Source organism: Thermobia domestica, chromosome 1 (genome assembly GCF_964235325.1).
Source record: "Thermobia domestica chromosome 1, izTheDome1.hap1.1, whole genome shotgun sequence".
Taxonomy (NCBI): Eukaryota; Metazoa; Arthropoda; class Insecta; order Zygentoma; family Lepismatidae; genus Thermobia; species Thermobia domestica.
In genome coordinates this window covers 42591200-42607370 of record NC_137454.1, presented here as the reverse complement: position 1 = coordinate 42607370, position 16171 = coordinate 42591200, and the positions used below count along the sequence as shown (strand labels likewise).

The window sequence follows — 16171 nt, the reverse complement described above, 5'->3', positions numbered from 1 at the left end:
TAAATACAATTTGGTAAATATTAGTAATATAACTGCCATTTGAGCTATAATAAGTAACAAAGTATAATACGTCATAAAAATTCTAATCTAAATAATTATTCAATCTTGTAATGATTTAATTAATATTTCTTTGTTGCATCTTTGATAAATTATATTACAGGTACATATTCTATGTGTAAAAGCTTACCAACATGTATACATTCTGTATCCCATAGTTATAATATCTAATCAAAATTGATGTCTTTATTTCCCCTTAAAACTAAAGTAATTTATTATCTATTGTGGTGGCTCCTTTTATTTTAGAAATAGTTCGATTTTTTATCATGAAAATAGAACAATTTTCATTGGCTATTTTGTGACAATTGTAGGTAGTGTAGAGCAGAAAAACATGCAAACATACCGTTAATATTTGTGTAAAGCTTATTACGACTGAACTTTGTACTATTTCGTAATAAAGACATTTGTATCGTATTCATATTTTAGATTTATTGTAAATGCTTTTGCCTTGAGTTGAAAATAGTTGTTATTCTGTACTTTCGTGCCTCTTTGTGTGTGTTTGTTTATTGCACCAGAGGCCCCATCACGGCGAAATTAAAATTCCACTAATTTTACAATAATTATGCGATATCTTCAAATAGATAAAAGATAATCGAGAAGTGAAACAAGAGCTCGCTAGACAATATTATTTTACCTGAGATACCGTTATCACGACTTGCTTATCTGCTTTCGATTACCAGGCCTTTAGAAAATCCGCATTTATTTTCGAGTTTATACATTTCTGCAAACAGAAAGCTACTAGGTGACTCTTGATAACGGTACCTCATGCAAGATAATATTGTCTAGCGAGCTCTTGTTCCACATTTCGATTATCTTTTATCTATTTGAAGATATCACATAATTACTGTAATCAATTACTTTAAAATTAGCAGTATTTTAATTTCGCTGTGCTTAGGCATCTTAACACAAATTCATATTATCAGGAATGAATTTTCCTGTATAATGAGCAAATATTCCTTTACTCATTATAGGACATAATTTCATTAACATTTCCTGTTTTCTCTCTCTGTCTTGGACAAGAATGAACTAAAGGATGCGCACCTAAAATTTGCCTCAACCATCAGAGGAACCAATAAACTAACGCTAATGTCACTGGTAAAAAAAAAAAAAAAGTCCAAGCTTATATGCATTTCTAATCAATTTTTAAAAATAGTAATTTAGGGTTGCTTAATTCAATGGAAATATCTTTAAATATATCCATACATGAAGTCATGAAAAAATAACGTCAAATCTAGGATACTTAAATTTATTTATATCCAAAATTTGACATTTTTATCGTGACCCTTTAGACAGATACGTTTAGAAATACTTTCATTGGTAATTCAGAATAACCGAAATTAGAAATCGATTCAGGGGTAACGCAGTGGAGTATTTGGGGCAGAAACTTCGCCATAAAAGTCAAAAATTTAAAATTTCTTCAATAGTTGTAAAAGTTGTTGTATTTTATAATAGCTGACTGACTGGTGTGTCGATCGAAATCTATTTCAGAAGCATGAGTCATATCCAGTGGCCCCTAATCTCTGTTGAAGAACAGGGTTCTTTGTGAGTTGACTTTTTTTGTTTTATGACTGCTACTTTGTTATTACTTTAAATGAATATTTTTTGTGGCTTTGTGAATTGATGAATTACAATTGAATCAGGTTTACCTGTTAAAGAAATGTAAGACCTTTAAGACCTTTTTTTAAAAAAAAAAAAAAACTATCTAGTAAGTTAAATAGTTTTATTTGTAACATAATAAGAAACTTAAAAACGTAAAAAAGAGGTTATTTTTAAAACCATTAGCTATAGCTATTGCCCCCCCTTGACGCTCAGATATACACTGGATAAAATGGCCTTCAATCCAGCTTTACACTGGATAAAACGGCAAACTATGGTTTAGCCCCTCCCTTCATCATATCCTGGATCCGCCACTGTATATATATATATATATATATATATATATATATATATATATATATATATATATTGCCCACCTCACATTCAATGAAACTACATCTATGTGGATTTTAGAAAGGGGGGGGATTTAAGGGACTTTTGATACTTCCTTGTATCAGCGGAACCTTTTTTGTTCGGAGCCCAAGGGGAGACAAAAAAGTTCGAATTATCCATAATAAGAAATATCTAAAAATACGCATTTTAAAATACTTAGTCAAGCGAATAAAATTAATAAAGAAAAAAGATAATATGTTGCACACTGTTATTTGTGTGACACAGTACCATAAAGAAACAAACTATTTTAACTCACACATACATTAACCCACACGTACCATGGAAAACACGTACAGTATCACGTATACAATATCATGTATAATAAGTTATCCGAAAGAAACACATCCGCGAGTTGCAATCTTAATTTTTCCTAACTTAATGAAGGTTGATCTTTGTTTCCGAACTTTCCTGGACGTCAGTGTGGGCTTTGCTACAAACTGTGGAGCATGTAGATGATTCACTTTTCATCAGTTGTGATCAACTGCTTTACAAATGGCTCAAGAGAGTTAAGTTTCAGTGGACATTCGTAGGAAGAAATTCGATCGAACAAATGTTCTTGAGTTAGATCATGTGACACCCAAACGTCGAGCTTCTTTTTGTAGTCAATTTTCTCCAAATGGTTCAACACTGTTTGGTGATGAATACCTAAGTTATAGGCGATATCGTGACTGCTTGCATACCGGTCTTATTCAATGCTTTCCAGAATATTATCCCGTTTTGCTGCGATTGGTCCTCTAGTGCAAGCAGCACCTTGAATAACAAAATTTCCAGAAGGAATGTGAATGAACCATCCTCTGGCTATTGCTTTTGATAACATATGTTGCCTATAAATAGTACATATTTCTCCATGGTAGCGGTCTGCACGGGCTCGGGCCCGACACGGCCCGGGGACTGTTCTCGGGACTACAAAGCATAGACCGCTTCGGGCTCGGGAGGTTCGGGCCGTAAATTTTTAAATACACAACCATATTTCTCGAGCTTTTTCGGGCCTAACTTTGAAAATATACCGTACAACGATACATATTGGACCGTTCTTTCTGGAGAACTTTGAAAGGACATCTAAATTTCTAACTTGAGACGCCCACACAAAAATTCTGATTATCATTGTCCAATTGAGAGTAAAGTTAACTCTGTAGTGGAGACACAAAACTAAAAATAACAGTCTTAGCTTATCTGATAGTGAAAGTTTGAGCAGCAGAGTGTAAATTCCATTCTTTTTCTTCACAGCAATCGACAGTGATTGCTTTGAGAATTATCTGAGTAAGTCCAGTACATATCCATCTGCATAAGAATTTACACACATTGACATTTTATTTCAGAGATTTGAAGTATTCACGTTTCTATTTCATGACAATTTATATAAATGAAATTAAATATTTACCTTAACGTCCCACAAATACTCACCGAGGCGAAGAGAGACGGAATTTATATAAATTACCATTTTGTTTAGAGAATTCATACAGTTTGTAATTAGGAGAATTCATATAGTTCTCCTTATCTGGAACAAGGAAGAATTGCCACAAGAGTGGAAAGAATCAATCATTGTTCCAATTCACAAGAAAGGCGACAAAACTGACTGTAATAATTATCGAGGCATTTCTCTTCTGTCAACATCCTATAAAATCCATTCAAATATTCTAATAGCAAAATTGACCCCTACGCAGATGAAATTATTGGAGATTAACAGTGTGGATTTAGACGAAATCGATCAACTATCGACCAAATATTTACCATTCGTCAAATACTCGAAAAAAAGTGGGAATACAATACCCCGGTACATCATCTATTTATTGATTTTAGAAAGGCGTACGACTCGGTTAGGAGAGAACCCAAAGTAAAGTCCGGGTAGGAAAACCTTTGTCCACGACCTTTCACGTCGAAAATGGCCTTAAACAAGGAGATGCGTTGTCGCCATTATTATTTAACTTTGTTCTGGAATACGCTATAAGGAAAATCAAAGATAGCAACCAGGGCCTACAGATGAACGGTATTCACCAGGTTATGGCATATAATGATGATGTAAATTTAATAGGTTATGATAGGAGAACATTAGAAAGAAATGCAGAGATCTTATTAAACTCTTGCAGGGACATGGGTTTAGAAGTAAATGGAGAGAAAACTAAATACATGGAAGTGCGTCGGGACCGGAATACAGCAAATTATGGATGCGTTAAAATACTAAATAATACTTTTGATAAAGTGGATACTTTCAAATATCTAGGATCAATATTAACAGAGGAAAATCATATTCACGGAGAAATTAAATGTCGACTAAAAGCAAGGAATTCGTGTTACTATTCGGTTCAAAATCTCTTGTCGTCGCGAATTCTGTCAAGGAATTTGAAGCTTCAAATATACAAAACGATAATCATGCCTGTTGTTCTGTATGGTTGCGAAACATGGTCACTTACTCTGAGGGAATAACATAGACTGAAACAAGATCCTGAGATGAATATTCGGACCCAAGAGGAACGGGAATGGGGAATGGCGGAAACCTCATAACGAGGAACTACATAATTTATATGGTTTACCCAATATTGTCAGAGTCGTCAAGTCTAGGAGGCTTAGGTGGGCGGGTCATGTAGCTAGAATGGAAGAAAGTAGAAACGCTTTCAAAGTCTTAACTGGAAGACCAATCGAAAAACGACCATTAGGAAGACCTAGGCGCAGATGGGAGGACAATATTAAGATGGATCTCGCAGAGATGGGAATACAAAGTAGAAACTGGATGCAGTTAGCTAAGGATAGTAGTCAGTGGAGAGCTTTTGTGAGCGCGTCATTGAACCTCCGGGTTCCATAGGCCATAGAGTTAGTTAGTTATATAGTTTGTAACGGTAAACGATAACCTTTATTTCGTTATTCTCTCTGAATTATGTAAGCTTTTAAAATGCAAAATCAAACCTCAAATTAAATTTTAAAATACAATTTTGTGTTAATTATTAAGTTTCTGCAATTCGGGCTTATTTCGGGCTCATTTGATTATCACATCACGGACTTGGGCCTAAAGGCGATAACATATTTCGGACTCGGTCAGGCCTCACAGCTTGTTTTGTAAGAATCACAAGTTACTTTTGCTCTATGCATTTTCCGGTACCAAATTTGTTAATTATTACCACTGGCCTCAAGATTATTGAGGAAACATTGGTCTAGTTTTCGCCTGTAGACAATTTTGTAGCTGTCTACATATTGCCATATTTGCTGCCAATTGATGAAAATTCCCTTTATCTCTTTTCGAAAAATTAATATTTAAAAATCCTACAGAATGGGATTTTCCCCACAGGTTGGCATCACTGTGTACATCTAGCTTCACTGCTGTCGAAAGACATTAGACCTAACACTGGATCTTATATTCTATGCGATTTGGGACATTAGCGCCATCTTGCACGCAAAATGTATTGCTGGGCCGTGAAGATAAGTGAACTTTTCGCACAAGTGCGCTGAATTTGTCAATTTTATTTTAATAAAAGCGTAAGGCTGTGCAGGCCCGTGAAGAAATTTAGGCAAGATGTGTTATTAAAAGCAAAGTTTATTTTTGTTGTTATTTCAGTTTCACAAAAATAGTCTGTGAATGTAACTGCTTAAGTTTGTCTGACAATGAGATTATTTCTTCCAATGTAAGAATTTTCTAATTGTATGTTTTGTTCATCAGACAGTGTGATGGAAGTTAATTTAAATTTTAGGTGATGATATGGTGTTCAACCTAAAAGTAGTATTGGTTATCTAAGATTTCTTCAGGCAACTCTTATACCCAGGTGTAATGATTTCAACCCAAATTTTGGGAGCCACAAACAGCAATGTAAGCACCTTTCTGTTGTATAAATGCTTCAATTTGCTTCATTGTAGAGAGTAAGTAATCAGTAGGAATCAATGGTAATAAGTAGATATAGAGAGTCAGTGTTAGTCAGTAACACAGAAACTCAGTCTGTCAAAATTATACATTGAAGCCAAATCATCGTAAAGTCATTGATACTTACAAGGTAAGCTATCCAACTCCTCGACGAGTATCGCATTGAAACTTGCACAAGTGGAAGGACAAATTAAAAGATGAACATATGCTTGCTTTTACGATTCGCAACGTCGTCGAACCGGAAGTAGAATGATCGTTCCCCCAAAGCCCCTGAAAGTTATGTACTCTGGTCATACATGCCAGAATGTGATACACTGGAATCTGTTTTCTCACAAAGTCAAATATTGCAAACTCAAGATGATGATAGTCAGTGGTGATTGGGATCTCTAGTACGTCATTATGCGAACCGATGTCAAATGGAACACGATACACGATCCTAAATTCCAAACGAAGACGTTTACCCGGTGGAGAAAAGGGACACGCTGAAACCACAACGCAAAAATGGCTTTATACTATTATTTTTATTGTTATTAGTATGCCTATTATTATTATTATTATTATTATTATTATTATTATTATTATTATTATTATTATTATTAGTAGTAGTAGTAGTAGTAGTAGTAGTAGTAGTAGTAGTAATAGTAGTAGTAGTATGATTAGCATTATTAATATGACCTGTATGATAAGTAATAATAATAATAATAATAATAATAATAATAATAATAATAATAATAATAATAATAATAATAATAATAATAATAATAATAATACAAATGTATTGTTGGACCCGTTAAGTAACGAAGGACTTCGGCCCGTCTTGAGTGTCCTCTAGCACTGCTATAAAGGTTTTAAAATCCACAAACTACCATACCCCAGACGGGATTCAAAGTCGGAGCCCTTGAGTTGCTGGCTTGACGCTTCAACCCACATGAACACGACGTCTGCAAGAGGAAGAAATAGTATAGGACAGGGTTTCTCAACCTGGTGGTCGCGAAGATAAGGAAAGAGATAAATATAATTAGAATTTAATACCGGGAAATATTTTTTAAAATAATTATTATTTTGAAATTTGTTCTGATAGGCAATTTTTATTTGTATACATAGTGTCAAGAACAACAAAAAATCTGTCTACTAAATATTTTCAACAGGTGCAGAGTTAGTTACAAATCAATTTAAAAGAAAGATGTTCGATATGAAACTAATGAGAACTAAATATTGAAATACCAGAAGAATGCAAATGCACTTTTTTTCTTTTTATCACATGACCCAAAATTGAGGTTGTTATGAAGTTTTAAAATTTTCAAACGGCCTCCATTTTGAAACAGTATGACGGATGGGATTCCATATTTGTAATATGAATGAACGGACCAAATTTGGTTTTAATTCATTCGCTTTTAGGGAAGATCCTCTATTCACTATATACAAGAAATGGATCCTACTATTATAGAAATAGATGTATATAGTGAGACTTCAGCAATAGGTATATTAAAAATCCGACACAAGCTTATTACAAGTCAGAAATTATAAGGGGGTCACTAGCAAGAGGACGTGATAAAATGGGGATCGTGATCGGAATTAGGTTAAGAACATTGATATAGGATTATTATTATTATTATTATTATAATTATTATTATTATTATTATTATTATTATTATTATTATTATTATTATTATTATTATTATTATTATTATTATTATTTCTTTGTCGTCTTCTTCTGTTAGTGTTATTGCCACCCTTACGTTGGTGTTGGTTGAGGCGTCTAGCCAGCGACTCAAGAGTCCCGTCTAGGGTATGGCTGTTTGTGAATTTTAAAACCTTTATAGCAGTGCTAGAGGACACTCAAGACGGGCCGAAGTCCTCCGTTACTTAACGGGCCCAAAAATACATTTGTTTCTTCTTCTTCTTCTTCTTCTTATTATTATTATTATTATTATTTTTACTTATCATACTGCTCATATTAATAATGCTAATCATACTACTACTATTACTACTACTACTACTACTACTACTACTACTACTACTACTACTACTACTACTACTAATAATAATAATAATAATAATAATAATAATAATAATAATAGTCATACTAATAACAATAAAAACAATCGTAGAAAGCCATTTTTGCGTTGTGGTTTCAGCGTGTCCCTTTTCTCCACCGGGTAAACATGTTCGTTTGGAATTTACGATCGTGTATCGTGTTCCATTTGACATCGGTTCGCATTAATGACGTACGAGATATCCCAATCACCACAGACTATCATCATCTTGAGCTTGCAATATTTGTACTTGTGAGAAAACATGTTGCAGTGTATCACATTCTGGCATTATTCGTTACTTGGCAGAAATGCCAAATATATTTCGCAAAGCTTTGCTCATACCAAACAATAAATAGCAACGCAAATTCTCTGAGGTAGTAACAAATTATTTCTGATATGCTCGGAAGGCGATGTGGTTGGTGCTGCAACCTGGGGCCTACAAACAGATACCATTCTCACAACATATAAGGTGTTCCTACGACCCGTCCTCACCTATGTGTTCACAGCTTGGATCGCTGCACATTCAACCTTTTACAACAAGCTCAAGATCCTAGAACGACACGCCCTGCGTATTTCATATCATATCAAGCTACCCAGCCCTATACAAAATCTGTATGATCGCATCTCCTTTCCTCACATCCTTTACCACATTGAAAAGCTTCGACTTTCCTACATCACCAATAGACTGGCTCAGAAGCATCACCTTTTCCTTGATATTCTACACAGTGATATCGACTACGCTCCACAACATCCTGTCCACCACCCGCCACTCTCCCTCCTCTTTACTTTATATCGTTATTCACTCCCACCAAATCATCCAGATCAAGACATCGCAGCTGCCTTTGCCATTCATTCAGATTCGCACTACATCTTCCCATCATACGCACAGTAATCCATTTCTTCTAACAGGGCTCATTGTGTCTCTCATCATGATCCTGAGCAGCCCCAGGATCGAAAGATAACATGCATTCGTCTACCGGGTAAACATGTTCGTTTGGAATTTACCCTTCCCTTTACTGTGTTGTGGCGTTCGGTGCACCTCACCCTCATCTCCATCTCATCGCCCATCCTAATGGTTATAGCTAAAGGCCACAATGTCTGCTATGGTACTTCAATACTATATAATTTATGATCAATAAAGTTAATACAAATTATTAAATCACTTAGACCGTCCCTGCTGCCTCCTTTCCATATTAATATTCCTTCTCTTCCCGAGAAAAGGGCGTAACCCTTGTAAGGGGCTAGCATGCCTTCAGCATGCTAGCATTGTTAACAAAAAAAAAAAAAGTTGGTGCTGAATTAACACACAAGTAACACTAAAGTGGTAGTAATTTTGTGTGGTTTCAAGATTTCAGATTGAAATTTTGCATACGGATTGTGTACTCCTTTGAGTATTAATCAGTTTGAAATCTCTACGTGAACCCAGACTCGGGCCCAAGGGGTGCAACTGTTCCGAGGAGGTGATTTTTTTTAAAAAGAAAATGTCCAGTTTTTTAAATCGAATTTCCCGGTTCAGGTGTAATACGGACATGTGAGTGGTACTGTTGGAAAGGGCGCGTTATACTGAAGAAAATGACGTACAAACCATGATTCTAGACCAAATATTAATGTTGCAGGAAATTTTTATATTATGTAATTGTATATAAGTCTATATTATAATATATTTTTGACCTTCAGCCAAATTTTGAAAAATTATCCCGTCCACATTTTTCAAGACATAAGATTGAAATTTTGTACACGCACTGTGTATATCTCTAAGTATTTCTCATGTCATTTTGAGATGTCTACAATCCTGTCCCAGGCCAGAGGGTCTCAAATTTTTCGAGAAGGTGATTTTTTTCGGAAAATTTCCTGGTTTTTCCCTAATCTCCCGTTTCTGGTTCATGATATGGGCATGTGAGTGCTATTTTTTGAAAGCTTGCTTTAGTCTGAAGAGAATGAGGTTGAACCATTATCCTATGGAAAATATTAATGTTGTAGGAAATTTTGAGAATAACATATACACATGAATTACCTTGAGATTTTCAAAATATTTTTCCGCCCTTTGTTTTCAACATATAAGATTGAGATTTTCCATATGAGATTGAGATTTGTGTACATAACTACGTATTTTTCAAGTGATTTCTAGTTACCTACGTGAATCCAAACCCGGGCCAGAAACGAGCAAAATTTTGATTGTTTTTTCGAAAAGCTACCGGTTTTCCGCAATTATCCCGTTCATGGTGTATGACAAGGTCAAGCGAGTGTTAGTACTGGAAAGGTTGCTGTATTCTGAAAAAAATGAGATATGAATCATGATCCTATGATAAATAATAAGGAAGTAGTACCTATTTGACTGAACGTCTAAAATTTACCTCAGAAAGTGGAAATTTTAAAAGTGTTAATCTCATGCAGGTACACCCTGTAGGCTAAAGGAAAAGGATGAGGAATGATGATGGAAAATTGGTGGACTGAATAAATAGAGTTGGAGGGAACGGAATAACCATAGTAAAATCAATGGGCATAATCTTGTTCAATGAAACTCACATGTCATGAGATCTAACTGGAGATACTGCACAACAGATCAGGAATTTATTGTTAAGCCCGTCTGAGCCATCATGCTTTCCGTTGGTAATTAACAGTAAAAGACTTTTGTCAAATGTTTAATTGAATGTGTCATTTCAGAATCTAAGCTAACACGTAATTCAGTTTACATAAACATTTCAAGCATTAAAAAGAGAACTACATAACATAATAAATACAAAATCCAGAGTTATAAAAATAAAACTACTCAAACAATATTGGATTTCGAGTTATAATAATACAAGATCATGACTTTTTTTAAAAAGAAATGAAATGAAATCTCGTTATACCCTTTAGGCTAAGGGAGACGGATGATTAAGGGAAGTGAATGATGAAAGAGTTGATTGAGCTGATTTTGAATTTAATGTCCCTTTCAGCAGCGAGGCAATATGAGATGGGATCTACTGATTAACGTAGAATCCGAACCACATGTGCTCCCGCCGGGAATGTAATTCGAGTCTCCTACGCTAAAGGCGTGTACGCTAATTACTTAGCCACGAAGGAGCTTTGAGTGATGAAATAATTGTGAAAGGAAACGGTAGTACCGCGAGAAAACCAGCAGACACAATGTTGACCACCATGAAGTTAGTCGGGGATCAACCCTGGGACTATTTAAATCAATACAAGATCCAGAGTTAAAACATTAAACAGTTTTTTTTTTTTAAAAATAAGCACTACACATAGAGTTATAAGAAGCTATGTAAAACTATTAAAATCTAAAGTTAAAAAATAAAACCACGTATAATACTAAGTGTTAGAATATAAGAATACATAGATAAAAAGTGTTTAAAAAATGTGCACTAGCCGTTCCTAAGGTAATTTGGGCATGAGTATGTGCAAATAGAAAGTTACAAGATTTAACGAAGATATAGATTATGGATGTTATGTAAGATATGATTTATGATTTCAAGATTACAAGAAGATAATGATGAGTAATATGTTTTAAGAGATTTATATGCAACTAGGATAAAGGTACAGATAAAGAATAAACAAGATTCAAGAAGATTTACTAAGCATTGATTTTGTGTAGATTACTGTTGTAGTAAAATAGATACAAACGAAGTGATCTAGATACTATATAAAGATTTCCGATTAAGTAATTTAACCTAACAATTTGGCGCAGTCGGTAGGATAGGATTCAAGCTCTAGGATACCAGTATTGATCCAAGAAGAATTAAAGTTAACAGATTGTATTGAAGGATTAAAAGAGAGAGCTAGGATACACAATGTCTTCATTGCCAAGTTTTCCACCTTTCAACTGTGAAACCGATCACCTGCAAGCATATCTGGATCGTTTTGAACATTTATGTATAGCCACACAAATCCCAGATGACAGAAAGGTCTCAACTTTGTTTGCTATTATTGGTTCCGAAGCGTATGAGAAAATTTGTAATATGTGTTGGCCAAATTCACCATCAGAAAAGTCATATGAAGAAATCAAGACAGCTATGAAAACATATTATGCAGCAAAAGTGAACGTTATTTCGGAGAGATTTCAATTCCACAGCATGAAGCAGAAGCCTTATCAGTCTATTAATAGCTTTGTACTAGATCTAAAAAAGCAATCATCATTTTGTGGCTACACTTGTTGCTTGGATGAGAATCTTCGAGACCAGTTTGTGTTTGGAGTCACTGATGAAGCGATTCGGCGTAAGCTGTTAAACACAAAAGATTTGACTTTCCAGCAAGCTATAGACATTGCGTTAACTATTGAAAGCACCGAACAACAGTTGAGGTTATATAAGCCTAAACCAGAGTCTGGTATAAATATGGTGCATCCGACACTAAGTATTGGATCTAATATCATAAAAAAGATATGGGAAACAATATAAAATCCAGCAAGAGCAAGGCAGAACTATGTAATACAACATGTACAAGACACGAGTTCTGCTTTTAACTTTGGAACTTGTACTTATTATTTCAAATAGATTTTAATAATTTTAGTTCCAAACACTTATTATTTTAAGTGGTTTTACTTTTTAAGTCTGGATCTTATGTTTATACTTCGTTTTCTTTTAGAATTCTGCATACAGTAATAATTGTATTTTCCTACATGGCTTATCTCTAGGTCTTGTATTTATTGTCTTGCATAATCTTCTTATAACTCTCGATCCAGTATTGTTTTGCGTATATTTATTTATAACTCTGGATCTAGTACTTATTGTTTTAAGTTGCTTTTTTAATACTTGAAAAAGAAGTACAATAATAATAACTATGTAAAATATTAAGTACAAGATCATGAGTTGTAAAAGTAAGAAAACTATGTAAAACAATAAATACTATGTCCAGAATAATATACGTATACATATAAAATTAAGATTATATTATGTATCAGTCTGAAAAATTTTTATGTCCCGTGATTATGCCCTATATAGTGCAAAGGAATTGGGTGAAGTGAGGTTGAATGATAATGTTGAAGGAAGCGGGAGAATACGATATTACCCAACGTAAGCTCATATTACCCAGGGCAGCAATTTCCAACTGGACTTCTTGGATTGTTGGTAAATCCCTCATACAGAGCAAGGAGAAGGCAACAAAGCTAGCGTTGATAGAAGTCAATGGTGATAGGCAAACCAGTCGTAGTCGATGGTTTTGCAGGTAGACAATTCATGGATTCTTGACTAATCGAACAATGCCAATTGGTTCTCTTTCTTCTGCCTCTTGATTATAAAAGCCTGCTCCTACGTCATGCAATACGGGAGTTGCAAATGACTGACTCACCATGTCCAGCCTGAAGATCTAGTCTTGCATTTCTCCCTCTGTCTGCTTCTGAATTCGCACGGTTTCGGAGATACACTGTATACAGGGTCAACCGTAAGACACAGCACACGACACAGAATGTGAAAGTATACTTGGACAGAGCATGGGTGAGCTGAGAAACACGTTGATATGCTGAAAACAGACAACGGGATACTTTGTAGGCGTAGTTAAGGGGCAGACGGCAATGACTACTATAGGAGTTACATTTAATTATGACAACCTAAGGAGAGAGAGAGACGTCTCTAGGGAGGGAGCAACGCCATGATCTCTCACTGGGCATAACGTTGTTAGGAGAAGTGTTCTAAATGACCACCATATGAACCATGATCGTCATCTTTCCCATACTATGTGAGTCATGTCATCTACGGTGGTGAGCATATTGTCGAAAACCCTATATCTCCGGAACAGTGCGATATCAAGTATATACATATAGACATTTTTGTTTTCGGTCCATACAGTATACCATAGACCCTAGAGATTGCTACATTGGTACACTATAGAGATTTGGATAGGCATTGCTATACTAATTAAAATGACGTACGTACTAGGTATTTGTCTCAATTCTTAGAAATAATTGTCGCTTTCCTTTGCTTTTATAATATTACAGTAACAGTTTTAGATAGTTGTAATTATGAGTTATGAAAATTATAAAATTTTAAGCAGTGTTGAAAACTTTGCCAACGTCTATCATATCTCCGGAACGCCTTAACTACACATTTCTTGATGTTAGCAGTCCTCTTTTCCTTTTAAATGCTTGTTTAGCCTGCGCTATTCTGGAACTTACTTTTTTTTTTTCACTTCTTCCGTCCGAGAATATTAGACTTCCTAAATATGGGAAAGTCTTAATGTCTTAGATTTTCTCTCCACCTAGCCATACGTTTGTCCCTTCCTGTCCTGTCCTTGTGCACTTTATCACTTTGGTTTTCTTCTTATTTATCTTCACTTTGCATGCTTTTCTTTTCAATTGGTCGTTCAAGTTCGAAAGTGCTTCCTGGAAGTCCTTTTCGTTCTCCTTTATCAATGCTATGTCATCAGCGAACTTCATTGTGTTCATAACCTGACCATTTACTTTTACGCCTTTCTCGTTTCTACCAAAGAATTCTTTCATAGCCTTTTCTATATAGACGTTTGAACAGGAGAGGTGAAAGTCCACATCCTTGCCATACTCCTTTACTTATTCTTGCATAATTCTGATCTCTTCCTATGTCAGCTTCCTGGTTCCTGTAAAGTTGGTATATTATTAATCTATCTCTGTAATGCAGCTTAAGATTCAGAATAGACAAATAGCAATTCAAAAATCGCTAAATTCCTGTATTATGGATGAACTAAACTTTATTCTTGCTATGAAAGGACGTTCAGAAACTTGCTAAATCCATATTTTTAAATTTAATCTTTATTATAAAATTGAACACTTTCAATTTTATAATAAAGATTAAATTTAAAAATATGGATTTAGCAAGTTTCTATGTTTGTGACTTTTAATCTCCTGAACCGCCCGACAGATCTCGATCAAGTTTTCAACATAAATGCGGTTTTCGTCTGGGAGTGTTTTTAGCTATTTACTTTGACGGTAGATCTTAGGGGTGGGGGAGGAGGGGGACATAGAAACAATTAAATAAAACTTAATAACTCTTGAACTATCCGACCGATCTTAATCAAATTTTCAATGTAGGTGAAGTTTGGGACTGGGATGATTTTTATCATTTGACTTCGACGGAGCAACGTCGGTGAGGAGTGGAGGGGGAAATATACAAAAATCAGACTATGTTTGTGAATTAATAACTCTTGAACCACCCGATTGATCTCAATCATATTTTCAACATATATAAAATTCAAACCTGGAAAGTTTTTTTTATCGTTTCATTTTGACAGTAGATCTTAGGGGAGGGGGAAGGGAGGAGGGGAAATATATCAAAATGAATAAAACTTAATAACTCTTGAACCACCCAACCGATCTCGATTAAACTTTCAACATGGATAAGGTTCGGGCCTGGGATGTTTTCATCATTTTACTTTTACGGTACATCCTAGGGGAGGGAGAGGGGGAGATATATGAAAAAATAATAAAAATAAAAGTGACTGTCTTTGAGACTTCATCACGCTTTAACCACTTGACCGATCTTAATCAGATTTTCAATATGGATCATGTTTGGGCCTGGGGTGGTTTTTATCATATCAATTTAACTGTAGAACTTAGGGGAGGGGGAGGAGTGGATAAATCTATAAAAAATAAATGAAACTTAATAATTCTTTAGCTACCAGACCTATCTTGATAAAACTTTAATCATGTTTTCGATATTTCACTTCTACGGTACAACCTCGGGGAGGGGGAGGAGAGGGGGAGATATATATGTAAAAAAATAAAAACAAAAGGGACCGTCTTTGTGACTTCATCACGCTTAAACCATCCAACCGATCTTTAAAACATTCAATATGGATGAAGTTCGGACCTGGGGTGGCCTTTACCATATCACTTTGACGGTAGACCTTAGGCAGAGGGAGGAGAGGGGACAGATATATAAGAATATATAAAACCTAATAACTTTTGAACCACCCAATCGATCTCAATCAAATTTTCAACATAGATGAGGGTCGGGCCTTAGGTGTTTTTTTATCGTTTCACTTTGACAAGCCAACGTAGAGGAGGGAGAGAGATGAGATATATATATAAAAAATCAAAATAAAATGACTGTCTTTGTGACTTCATCACTCTTGAACCACCTGATCGATCTCAATCGAATTTTCAACATACATGAGTTTAGGGGCAAGGATTACTTTAGGCTATTCACTTTGATGATGCAACGTAGGGGAGAGGGATGGGGAGAGAAATTTTTAAAATGATGAAAGATGGTCAATATTAGTGTTGAATCCGTAGTTTTCGGGGTCAATTAGTAGAAACAGTGACACTTCTGATGCTATT

At 35.0% G+C, this 16171-nt stretch overlaps 1 protein-coding gene across 1 annotated transcript; it reads left to right on the top strand.

Moving 5' to 3' along the window:
• Window positions 1–11717: 11717 nt before the first annotated feature.
• On the top strand, window positions 11718–12323 carry LOC145680840 (uncharacterized). Its single transcript, XM_081751986.1, has one exon. It carries the CDS (start codon window positions 11718–11720, stop codon window positions 12321–12323), a length of 606 nt encoding a protein of 201 aa, XP_081608112.1.
• Window positions 12324–16171: the final 3848 nt, after the last annotated feature.